The sequence below is a fragment of the Emys orbicularis genome, chromosome 1 (assembly GCF_028017835.1).
Source record: "Emys orbicularis isolate rEmyOrb1 chromosome 1, rEmyOrb1.hap1, whole genome shotgun sequence".
NCBI lineage: Eukaryota > Metazoa > Chordata > Testudines > Emydidae > Emys > Emys orbicularis.
The window spans coordinates 231,074,181-231,086,853 of record NC_088683.1 but is presented as its reverse complement, the minus strand read 5'-3'; the positions used below and the strand labels follow the sequence as shown (position 1 = coordinate 231,086,853).

Sequence of the window (12,673 nt, the reverse complement as noted above, 5' to 3'; positions counted from 1 at the left end):
GATGCAGGAGGGAGGCCAATGCTAACAAAATATTTGTAGGTCTTTTTTCCTCCAGCCATCTATAGCTACTTTGTTTTCTTCTCTCTTCCCACACAGATGCTAACCTTTTTCTAGCTTAGTTTAAAACAAAAAAGAGAAAAAATATTAGTTTGCAAATAGGTTTATCCCTCTATTTTACAATTCATTTATCTCGCACATATGAAGATTATTTTGAATATGAAGTTTCTTATTCTGTTTTAAGATTAAATGGTATTTTTTAGTGACTTTTAAACAGCAAAAATAAGGATGCCTGTTTGCTTTGCAGATTTGTCTGAATCTGCCCTTCCAAAATGGTTATTTGAAAATGGTGCTCTTTACCTGCATGGATATGATAAAGAGGGCTACAAGTTATGTAAGTTACATTCACTCTTCTTTTTTCAGTTATCTATTAGTGTTTTTATATATATAATTATACATGTTCATATTGGAGACTGCTAAAATGCTGGAAGTAATTACTTATCAGGAACTACCTTTGTGGAAATAAATGAGGAAATCAAGTGAATTTTCAATGAATATCTGACATAGATCATGGGCAAATGGTTACATTTGCATTTTTCATCATGTATTGTTAAGACCTTCAGCCATGCTTGTTGAGTCCAAGACTCTTTTACTAGAGAGGAAAAATCTTTAGTATTCATATTTTGTAGCTTGAAATTCAGCTTTCTCATTGTAGCGTTCATGATCCCCAAAAGCTCAATGTTAAGGTTACATTCAGTTTTCCTTCATAAACTTTACCTCCCATCCCAGTTTTGTAATGCAGTTGTAAAGTGTTTCATTAAAATGCAATGTTTTTATCTCTTTTGCTGCGAATATATAGCCATCTACAGGACAGCATATTGTCATTGCAATCACTTGGTACAGCTGTAACACACCATGCTTACACATACTTGAACTGGTGCACAAGTTTTCACATCACTGTTTGAATTGAACTTGTTCTGAGAAAGGCTTTGGCCCTCCATTGCAGTTTACTGCCCCTATGCAGTAACAGTATAGGCAACAAGCACTGGCATTGCAGATGCAATGGTGTAATTAGTTTTCCCTGTTTAATCCTCCAGTTCTCCTGACCATCTTTCCAGGTTACCTTTGACAGCCCAGAGAACTGTCTGTCATATGGCAAATCCCTTGGTTACCAGCTGCATGCAGGCCCAAGAACGCTCAAAGTACTGTAGTATCCACTCAGGTCTCAGATTTGCCTACCTCCTCCTGCCTCCCCCTCCCCAATCTCATTGAACGTAGCAGCACTTGAAGAGGTATGAACCACTCCTCCTCAACTTGTTTTAAAATAATAAAATAGGGAATGAGGCGGGCGGGGAGGGGGAAACAATTGTTTGTGCTTAATAATAGCACTTAAATGATCCCAGTTACCCATTGAAAAAAGTCAAATTACAAAGGTGATGTGTGAGGTCCCTTTTTTTTTGCTCCTATTGTATGTTTGGAAACAATTTTCTATTTATTTAGGTTAGGATGTCTGTATCTTTGCAGTGGAAAAAGATAGAGACTTCATTTAAATGAAAATATAGAATTTTCAAAATGTAGAATATAGCAAAAAAATGCAGTGAGACCTGATTGAAAATAGCAGATGAGCTTTTCTTGTCTCCTCTCTCCCATGTGTGTTGGGGACTTTTTGCAGGGTCAGTTTATTTCAGAAGTGTGTGTATCTCTATGTAAATGTAATTCTAAAAATCTACTTCATCTTTCTGTTCCTGTCAGAGTTACCTAATGACAACAGACAGTGAGAATGTTCAGTGTTATCATACGGACATGGGATTTATTACTCTGTGCCTCCCACAGATCTCCCACTTCCTCCCGAAAAGGTGTCCAATGAGCATGCTCAGAAAGTATTTTGTAGTTAGTTAGGCTTTATTTCCCCCCAAATCAAATATAGACACTAGTTCTTAGTAAGTGTTCTAAGGTGGATTGATTTTAAATCATCCATTTTAATCAATTTTTCCATTTGTACTTCAGTTATTTTCTAAAGAAAGATGCTTCTCATTGGTTGATTATAACATCTTGATTCACAATTAAATAAAGCCATTACACCAAATTTGGTGCACCTTTTTGCTACCTAGCAGGTACCCTATAACTATGTATATTTATTTAAGCAATTTATAGCTCAATATTTTCAGATTCTTATTGTTCATTTTCCATATGTTAGAAAATGATGCATGATATATTGCTTATTTGCTAGGTAATTACCTTTTTGCTCATGATTTGTATCAAGTTGTGTTAGGATTGTAACTGGAATTTAAACAAACAACAGTATATTAATCTTTTATTTAAATGTTTTAAGATATTATAAGTATAGGCTTTAACATATTTTGTGTTAAATTCAGATTTCATTTTAAAGAGGTTTATTTTTTGAAAGAAAAACTTAGTGTAATTTAAATACAAAAAAAAAAAATCATAGGTTTTTATCCACCCTGAAGGGGTGGATAAAAACCAAGATGAAAATTTTAAGAACTGTTGGCAGTTTGCTTCAGAGGTGTGAGCCAAGTTTGGGAGTCAAGAAGTTCTAATTTTGATGCTTGCTCTAAAATGAAAGTTAGAATAGAGAATGCCTCGCAACCTTATCAATAGTGACTGTATCCAGAATCTGGTAAAATTAGTTCTTAGTGTCTGTATGACTATAGACTTTATTCAGGAAACAAATCGTGGTAGATGCAGGTTTTGTGTAGAAGCATTTGGAGAGAGAGAGAGAGAATGTGTGCGCATTTGTTGTTCACTGTACTACTAGCATTCAACTAAAAAAAAATATATATATATATATAAAAACTATATTTTCCCTTTTGTTCTTCTATACCTTGTGTTCTGTATGAAAATACCAGAGTCAAAAAGATCATTATTTTACCACTGTTTCTATAAGAACAGCTGTGAAATGGCTGACAATATAGAAACTGTACATAGCTGTATCGAGGAGTTGGTGGATTTTGTAAGAGGTCACTTAACACTTACCACTAATATGATTCTGGTATTCTGATAAGTTGTTGAAGTTTTTTATATACATATATGTTTTCTTTGTAGTCTGGTTCAGGGTGAAGTTTCATACAAAAGATCCTAAACTGCAGTTTGAAAAAAAGAAGTTTGTAGCCTTTTGGTTAGAGCATTATGCCAGAAGAGAACATGGGAAGCCTTTAACAGTGGTGTTTGACATGGCTGAAACTGGACTCAGTCACATAGTAAGCATTTTAATTATGATTTCTGTTTAGACTGTATAGCTTAATCGAGCAGGTCCTGTGCAGCACATTAGATCTAAATTATACAGCAAAGGTCCTAGAATCTTGATCTCATAACTGCCCCCTTCTCCCAGGCAGTCATGGCAGGTGGCTTTTACGCAGCCTGGTGGCAACTAAGGCTTTTTGTTCTGTATTTTCTCTTCCCCTTTTGAACTGAGGCAAAGGTTACTTCATTTACTGGGAGGAGGAAGAGCTACCACAGTCACACTTAACAGCAACTGTCTACCCTACTATACCCTGACTCACTATCTGCCACTGCATCCAAACATGCCAAATTAGTATGTTAGATTGTTAGTATTTTTGTTGCCTGCAATGAAATGGCACCCACTTACAGCAGTTGTGAATTTGACCCATACAGCCTGCCTCTAGTTACTGACATCAGTCTGTAACTTTCAAGAGCCCCAAATTCACAAAATTATATTTACTAAAGGAGGGGGCTAAAACACACTTACTTAATGTTGAGCCTCTGTTTGTAGTGTAGGAATATAAATGTGGCAAAGTATAGATGTTGGGTGTTCTGTAATTTGTTTATGGCCGTGATCTAAAGCTTCAAGTCCATAATGTTTTTTGCATTATACTGAAATGACTATCTATTTCAAGATGAAAATCATGAATTTCATTAAAAGTTTTTTCATTTTAAAAGGTTGTTCTCCGATAATGTGTATTTCCAACTCAATCTTCAGGATTTCAATTTGCAAAGCTACAATGACTAGTTATAAATGATATTTCTTCTCTTGCGTCCTCTGCATATTCCCACCAATGGGGTGTGACAGCGGGGGCAGCCTAGATGTTGGAACCTTCTTGTAGCAGTATGCATTAGAGGGCTCACGTGTTCCTCCTGCCCTTTTCCCTCAGCATTCCTGAACATTCCGAGGGGGCGTTTTGCTCCTTGCTGCCTCAGTTCTTTCCAACCACAGCAGCAGACAGATGTGAACGGATACAGTTCCCTTCCACTAAAAAAGATTTAGTGCCTTTAGGGATAGTTTTACTATTAGGTATGGTTCGGATCTATTATAAGTTTAGATTGTTCGTTTAGGATAAATTTTGTTTTATACTTAAATCTTCTATTCCAACTACTGGTTGCATGCAGATCCAAATCTGAAAAGATCAGGTTTTAAAATGTACACATCATTTGCAGTGGTCTTCGTGGCATCAGATTGCTTGCACTCAATTCCTAGCATGCCTGGGTGAGCTTCACTCTCCTTTAAGATGTACGAACTGCAGCACCTTTACCCCATGAGCAAGAAAGAAATGTCAGAATAGGCTACAAGCCTTATTGTTACAAGCAGCTCTGGCTGCAACTCCTGTCTGTTCAAACTCTTCTGAGGGGTCTGAGACTAAGAACAGGAGGCCAGTGTCAACTCTAGATACTTGCAGATCTAAGCAGAAAACAGTTCAGCACAAGACACAAAACTCCTGATCCAAAGCGATCATGTTGTTGATACCAAAATCAGCAGATCCAACATCTACATACTTACTACCGCCACTGGTGGTGGCCTTGTACATAAGAGCCAAACCATGTGAGCGCATCGGATCTGAATACCCTGGCTCCATTGCATGTGACAAAGCTGGAGATTCTTCACATCTCTTGGAGCAGGATCAAATCTAATAGATACACATGTAACAAGAGTAAAAGCTCTCAGGATAATTTTTGCCCATTCCTTGCTTCAGAGGGTTCCATCAGATTTGAAGAAGCTTTTGGAACCATTGTTGTCAGTTTGTCTGGGTCCTTTGGTCACGCTTGTGAAGCAAGTGCACATGGAGAAAGAAGAGAAGAGGAAGACTCCTGTGAGTCACCCTCTTCCTTCGCTGTCTATACAGAAGAATATTCTGTTAGAGGGCTGGATATTTATCTGAAGAGGAAGCCGCCTGTGGTACAATTGGACTATCAGCAGCTAGACCCAGAATTTGATTAATTCTTCTCCTGATGAGAATGTCGGTATAGCTTATAGATTTTCCTAAATAGAATGGTGCCTACGTTAAAGCTCTTATCAGTTACCTTAGAGGAGACTTTTCACCAAGTCTTTGATATTCTCAGCTCTAACTTTGAGTAAAGTCTCTGTGCCAATTTTAGATGGTCTCTGGCAACCAGCAGAATCTATCTGATCTAATCGTGCTTCTTGTCAACTGCTCTCAAAAATGCTGATAAGCTATATCAAATTCCATATGAAAGATTATCTTGCTTCCATATTCTTCCTACTCATAATTTATTGGTAATAGTTGCAGTGACCAACAGGTCAAGAGGTGGACATTTGCATTCTACGGCCTCTGACAAGGAAGGCAGGAATTTGGAGTTGGTGGGGAGGAAAATGATTGTTTCTTTCCTCACCCTCAGGATGAGAGTGGCAAATTACCAGGCAGTGACGTTGCGGTATCATCAACATTTTGTCCCATAAGTGGTACTGTTTGCAAAGACACTTTCTGAAGACCAGTGCAATATAGTAATTGCATTAATACAGATGGATGGAGGGTAGTATAACACACACAGTATCCTTTGATGTTTTTGACTTGGTTGTAAGATCGATTGCAGTAGCAATCACATGGTTATGATCTTCCATTCTCCCGCCAGAGACAAAATCTAAAATAGTGCATCTGTTTTGAAGGAGATGGCCTGTTTAATAATAGGAAAGATAAAAATTTGGAGAGAATGAAGGATAAGAATCTTACAACCAAGATCAGTGTGTCTTTTTCAGTCTTGGAGGAAGAATTCCATGACCTGTGTTCAGGTACAATTGAAAGCTTTATACACCATCCTCCTTGTCCTCTTAGGCTCAGAGACATCACTCATGCCATCACAAAGCTTCCTTCGCCTACGTCTGCTGAATGTCAAGCCTGAAGTTTGATAGGAGGATCAAAAGCTGCAAACAAATTGATAACATACTCACCTCCCTACCCTTTGGAAAACTGGCTTTCTTAATTCCTTGATTCATACAGTTTCATCAGTTTGGACAAATGGGTTTTGAGGATAATAAAAAAGTGTTTATGCCCAAGTTTGAAACCTATTCTCCTTAAAAGATCTCCTCCTTTCGTCTCCCCTGCCCCTTTTTCAATATTCAGGGATTTCTCCCTCAACAGTGTGCTAAGATCAGAAATCCAGTATCTGATTCAGGCAGGAGCAATAGAGGAGGTTCCAAGGGAGTTCAGAAATCAGGGATTTTACTCAAACTATTTCACTAATACCAAAGAAGGATGGAGGTTCATCTGATATTACATGTGAGGAAGCTCCACACTTAAGTCAGGAAGTTCTGGTTCTGTATGTTGACTGTAGCCTCATGTTATCCTTCCCTTTCAGCCCTAGATTGGTTTGTAGCTCTCAGTCTAAAGGATACATATTTCTAGAAGATCTAATCACTGCAAATATCTCTACTATTGATCATGACTATCTTCAATACAAGGTCTTAACTTTTGGCCTTTCTACCACTTGTAGGGATTTTACTAAGTTCCTCTTTGTAGTAGGAGCTTGTCTTGATACAATAGGGTATTTTTGTCTCCCGATACTTAGACAATTGGTTTCTTAAAGCCTCATCAAAGGAGAGCCTTATAAGGGACATACACATTAGATTTTCCCTTTTGGAAGGTTACGACTCTTGATAGATATGAAAAAAAAACCTTCTCTTTCCTAGTCAAAGATTCCATTCATAGGAGCAGTCCTTGATTCACAAGTAGGCAGAGCATTCCTGTCAATAGAGAGCTTTCTGAAACTACTCTCTACCATATGGCTATTACATCAAAATCCTTCTCAAAAGATCACTTTCTTTCTGCATCTGTTGGGTCTTATGCTCTTGCAACATGCATCGCAACTTATTCCACACTCAGAAAGAGGCCTGTTCAGCATTGGGATGGTACAGAACTATGACATACCCAAAGATGACATTTTTCAGGAGGATTTCTATCCCTAAAGAAATTCTTTCATCTTTGTCACAGTGGACCTACCCAGAGAATGTTCTGAAAGAGGCATGTTTCAATCCCCCAACTCCTTAATTGAAAATCACTTTGGAAGTTTCAAAGACTGATGAGGGGGTGCAACTTGACTATCTCTTAGTTCGGGACCATTGGAGTTACCAAGAAAAGATATTACATATGAGGGTACAGTAATTGAGAACTATCTGTTTAGCTCTCAAATCATTACTACCTCACATCCAGAACAAAGCAATACAAGTCATCATGGGCAACAAGACAGCAATATATTAACTGAAGAAGCAGGAGGAGCTCACTTGTTTCAACTGTACAAGGAGATGATCAAGTTATGGGACTGCTGTGTTCACTTCAACATCTACCCAATTGCCTTGCTCTTAGCAGGCAAGGAAGTGACGAAGCTGGCCAACTCAGCAGAGATCTGATGCAGGTGCATTAATGGTCTCTAAAGGACTCAGTAATGTAGGATGTATTGAATGTTTTTGAGGTTTCTGGACATAAATCTCTTTGCCACAGGCAGAACAAGAAGTGCCCTCTTTTCCAATTGAGAGAGGGGAGAGACATTCTCCCAATGTCAGATGTGTTCCTTCTGAATTGGTGGATGGGCCTATTATGTGTGTTCTCCTCTTTTACATTTTTTTTATACAGAGGGTTTTACAAAAATAAGATGTGAGTGGGCCAGGATAATCTCAGTTGCTCCTTCATGTGAGAGACAACAGTAATATACAGACCTTCATCAATTCTCCAAGGGGATCTACGTACTTATGCCAGTGATGCCAGGCATACTTCTGCAACAGGACAGGAGGATTTATCACCCGAACCCTCTTTTGCTACATCTAGCTCCATTGGCTTTAACAGATGTTGAAATATCTTGCACTTTAGACGTGCAGCAAATGTTATGAACATAAGTGATGTAGATTTGTGAAGTGGGTAGCTGAAAAACATACAGATCCTGTACAGGCACTAATTCATTGTATCCTTGAACATTTACTGCATTCAAAGTCTTTAGACCTGTAGCTACTTTCTCTGAATGCATTTAGCTGCAGTAGCAGCCTATCACATAATTATAGATTTTAAAAAAAAATTCTTGGCACGTGACACAATTAAAAAAAATGTATTGACCAGTAAAAGACACGGTTTTAGTTTGGTCCTGACACAGCTCATGAGCCCTCCTTTGGAACTAATAGCAGATTGCTCTTTATCTTTATGAAACATAGTAAATGGTGAGTCTGTCATGGGACATACAACTTGCTAATCCATCTTGCTGATGTAATGGCTATCATAAAAGCTGTTTTAACAGACAAATAAAATAAAGTTGTACTTGGACCTCATCCTAGATTCCTTCCTAAAGTAGTGGTTGAGTTTCATATTAATCAATCAGTCAGTATGCTGGTTCTCTTTCTGAGACCTCGTGCTCATAAAACATAATCCAAACTACATACTTTAAATGCCATAAAAGTGCCTTAGCTTACTATGTAAATAGAACAAGAAAATTTTGACACTCTCCTAAAACTTTTTATATCTTGTGCTAAAAGCCATAGAGGTCAGGATATTTCTGCTCAGTTGTTATCTAGAGGCTGAGATAGTGAACAGAACAGGCATATAATCAGAAATCATCAGTTCCTCTTTCTGCTGGAGTTAGGCCATACTCAACTAGAGCAATATCTACCTCTATAGGGACATGTTCCCATTGTTGAGCTCTGTTCAGACCTTTACAAAACACTATTAATTAGATTTGACATCTGAGTCAAATGCTCCATTCGGTAGGGCACTTCTGTATTTACTTAATTAGACCCTCAAGTCCTACTACCCAGTCAGGCATACTGCTTACTAAAGTATCCCATGCGTGGCAATGTGCAGAGTACATATGAAGAAGAAATGGAGGTTGCTTACATTTTTAACCAGAATTCTTTGGGATGGACTCTGCATATTCACACTCTTGACCCACCTTCCCCTTTTCTTCAGAGTCCTAATAAGATATTAACGCTGCAGAAGCTGTGAAAGGACTGAGGTGGCAGGAAGCACCTTGCCCTTGGAATGCTCAGGAATGGTGAGGGGAGGGACCAGGAGTGCTCTAACAGGCACTGCAAAGAGTAGATTCCACCATTGCATCTGCACCAGCCAGTGCATCTCATGAGTGTGAATGTTCATCTTGAAGAACTCTGGTTGCAAGTTAGTAATCTCCATTTGTCTCTGCTTCATAAGCTATGAAGATTGATTTTATTTATTTATTCATTTTTTAGTTGCAATGTGCCTCAAGTATGTACCTGTTTTAACAAAAAAAATTCTGAGTTCTGTTGTGGTTGTGAATTTTCAGCAGTGACCAGATAGTGTTAATTCCTTAATCTTTTGCAGAACTATGATTGTTCATAGAATTTTAAATGTTAATTTTTGTCTCAAAATATTAGTGAACTATGATTTCATTAGAAATCAAGACAAACGGAACTAAAAACCCCTGATAAAAGGCAAAATTTTCTTATCCCTAAACGTTTTACCTCCAATGTACAGAACGTATGTAATTTGCTTGTCTTACTTCAGTGCAAGTCATTGCTTGTACTATGTAAGAAAGGCTTAGAACATTGCCATTTAGAGACAGAGGTTTATTTCTTCTGTTAGTCTGTAGTTCTTAGAAAATCTCCTGTTCCTTTCCTGAGACCCCAGTTCTTCAAAGACTTAATACATGTGCTTAACTTTATGCACTGCGAGTAGTCTTAGTGAAGTCACTAGAACTACTTTCAGCTTACAGAGTTAAGCATGTGTATAAATCTTTGCAGGATCATGGCCTTGCATTGCATTGGAAGTTGGGGTAGTGTTTGAAATTTAGTATACTGTATATACCCTGTGTACATTTATTATGTTTTTCTTTAATTGTGAACTTATCTCAGAAATTTTTTATTACAAAAGTCATAGTTTTTATCTAATTTGTTTTTAAATTATAATTTCTACTGCATTTATTATTAATTTGCCTTTATTTTAGGACTTGGACTTCATTCGGTTCATCATCAACTGTTTTAAAGTTTATTATCCTAATTACCTCTGTAAGTAATGTATATTATCCTTTCTAAGGGGATACAATTTTATAGACATTGTATTATCCAATGTTGTTTTACTATATAAATATTTATAACTGATAAGGAGAGAGGGTTTTTTTTTTTTTAAAAGGTTTGTAAATATTACTTTTTGCATGTGTGGACTGCAAAGGTAAAACCAAAATAAAGTCAAGAAATGTGTGTTTGACATGCCCCTCCTGTATATCACATGATAGAACTTCTCCCAAATAATACCTAGAGCATATCTTTTGGAAGAATATCCAATCTTTGTTTAAAAATTGTCAGTGATGGGAGAACCCATCACAATCATTGGTAAATTGTTCCAATGGTTAATTAATCTCACATTTAAAAATTGACACTTATTTCCAGTGCGGACTTGGCTAGCTTCAACTTCCAGCCGTTGGATCACATTATATCTTTCTCTGGTAGACTGAAGTGTGCATTATTAAATATTCGTTTCCCCATGTAGTAATTTACAGAATGTGATTCAGTCACCCATAACTTTTTCTTTGTTAAATAGCTAAATAGATTTAGCTCCTTGAGTCTATCATAAGGCAGGTTTTCTAATCCTTTAATCCAGGGGTTCTCAAACTGGGGGTCGGGACCCCTCAGGGGGTCATGAGGTTATTATATGGGGGGTCGCGAGCTGTCAGCCTCCACCCCAAACCCCGCTTCACTTCCAGCATTTGTAATAGTGTTAAATTAAAAACACTTCTTTTTATATTTATAAAGGGGGGTCACACTCAGAGGCTTGCTGTGTGAAAGGGGTCACCAGTATAAAAGTTTGAGAACCACCGTTTTAATCTTTCTGGGCTCTTCTCTGAACCCTCTCAATTTTTTAACATCCTTCTTGAACTGTGGGCACCAGAACTGAGCACAGTGTTCCAGCAGTGGTCGCACCAGTGCCAAATACAGCGGTAAAATAGCCTCTCGGCTCCAACTTGATATCCCCCTGTTTATGCATCCAAGAATCCCATTAGCCCTCTCGGCCACAGCATGGCACTGGGAGCTCATGTTCAGCTGATTGTCCACCATGACCCCCAATTCTTTTTCAGAGTCAATATTATAGCTGTGTTATTGCCCTCCTTTCTTCGTCCATTTCTGTCCCTTTCCTCTTCAGTTTCAGGGTTTGGCCAAAAGTTGGAAGATACTGCTATGACAATTGCCACTCTGTAACAGCCAAGAGGCTAAAGATTGAGTGGAAATGGACTCTCCCCATTATCTCAGAGATGATCCTTCCATGACCGAGTTGAGGCATATTGGTGGGGCTGTATGGGGGGAAAACTTGCACATTGTCCATGTTAATCTTCATTATGAATAGATACAAAGCTTCAGCCAATACTGTCATTTTTCTCTTCCATGACTTCTAAATTCTTTTTTTTTTTTTTTCAAGTGAAAATGTAGCTATGAACGTTTTAAAGTTTAGCTGTTTGAGTGGCATTTTATTTCTTAAAATAGAAGGTACCATTCTGTTATAGTTGCTAGTATTTTGAACTGTTAAAAATTAGTGTTGTAATTTCACACAATGATAAAGTTATTATAATAAAGGTGCATATTATTTGCATCTTTTATCTGCCATGGCGGGGAGGGATAGCTCAGTGGTTTGAGCACTGGCCTGCTAAACCCAGGGTTGTGAGTTCAGTCCTTGAGGGGGCCATTTAGGGATCTGGGGCAAAATCAGTACTTGGTCCTGCTAGTGAAGGCAGGGGACTGGACTTGATGACCTTTCAGGGTCCCTTCCAGTTCTATGAGATAGGTATATCTCCATATATTATATTATTTAATACAGTAATTTAAATGAATTCTTTGAATTCAGGATGTGGGTAACTATTCTGACTCTTTTGGGATAATTTTGCCTTTTTTTGTATACCAAAACAATACATGCCATAGTTTCCAATGGGCTTCCTAATACTTCTGTTCATCTTACCATAGGGATAGTTTTGTATACGTTGATTATTATTTGACAAATGGAGGAAAGCTAATTTTTTCCTAAAGAAAGTAAGCATGGAAACTGAGTGTTCTGCTTTTAATAATCCTCTAATATTAACACTTTCTCCCCTTCTTTTTTTTGTTAATATATAATATCATCTTTCATTTCAATTATCTCTTTTTCCTATTGTCTTTGCAGCAAAGATAGTGATCTTTGAAATGCCATGGATAATGAATGGTAAGTTAAAGTAAACTAAAAATATTTGTAATTTTCTGTAATAAGTTTAAAAAGCCCTGTTCTGATATATTAATTCAAACATAAACTGTTTTTTTTGGGGGGGGTTATAAAATGTTTTTAGTGTGTGTGTGTGTGTGTGTGTGTGTGTGTGTGTGTGTGTAAATATATAATTAATGCATAGGCCAAATTCTTCTTTTAGTTAAGCACATGGTACTTTACATTTGTCAATTATTAGGGCATTGAATGCTTTAGTGTGCAGCTTCCTGGCA

At 37.6% G+C, this 12,673-nt stretch overlaps 1 protein-coding gene across 1 annotated transcript in view; it reads left to right on the top strand.

Moving 5' to 3' along the window:
• The window catches only part of MOSPD2 (motile sperm domain containing 2), a 59,564-nt gene that overhangs the window by 14,641 nt on the left and 32,250 nt on the right, over positions 1 to 12,673 (top strand). The window contains exons 4-7 of the mRNA XM_065413520.1: positions 305 to 391; positions 3,061 to 3,215; positions 10,165 to 10,225; positions 12,366 to 12,404. Of these exons, the coding sequence (XP_065269592.1) occupies positions 305 to 391; positions 3,061 to 3,215; positions 10,165 to 10,225; positions 12,366 to 12,404 (342 nt within the window). The remainder of the gene's footprint in view (positions 1 to 304; positions 392 to 3,060; positions 3,216 to 10,164; positions 10,226 to 12,365; positions 12,405 to 12,673) is intronic.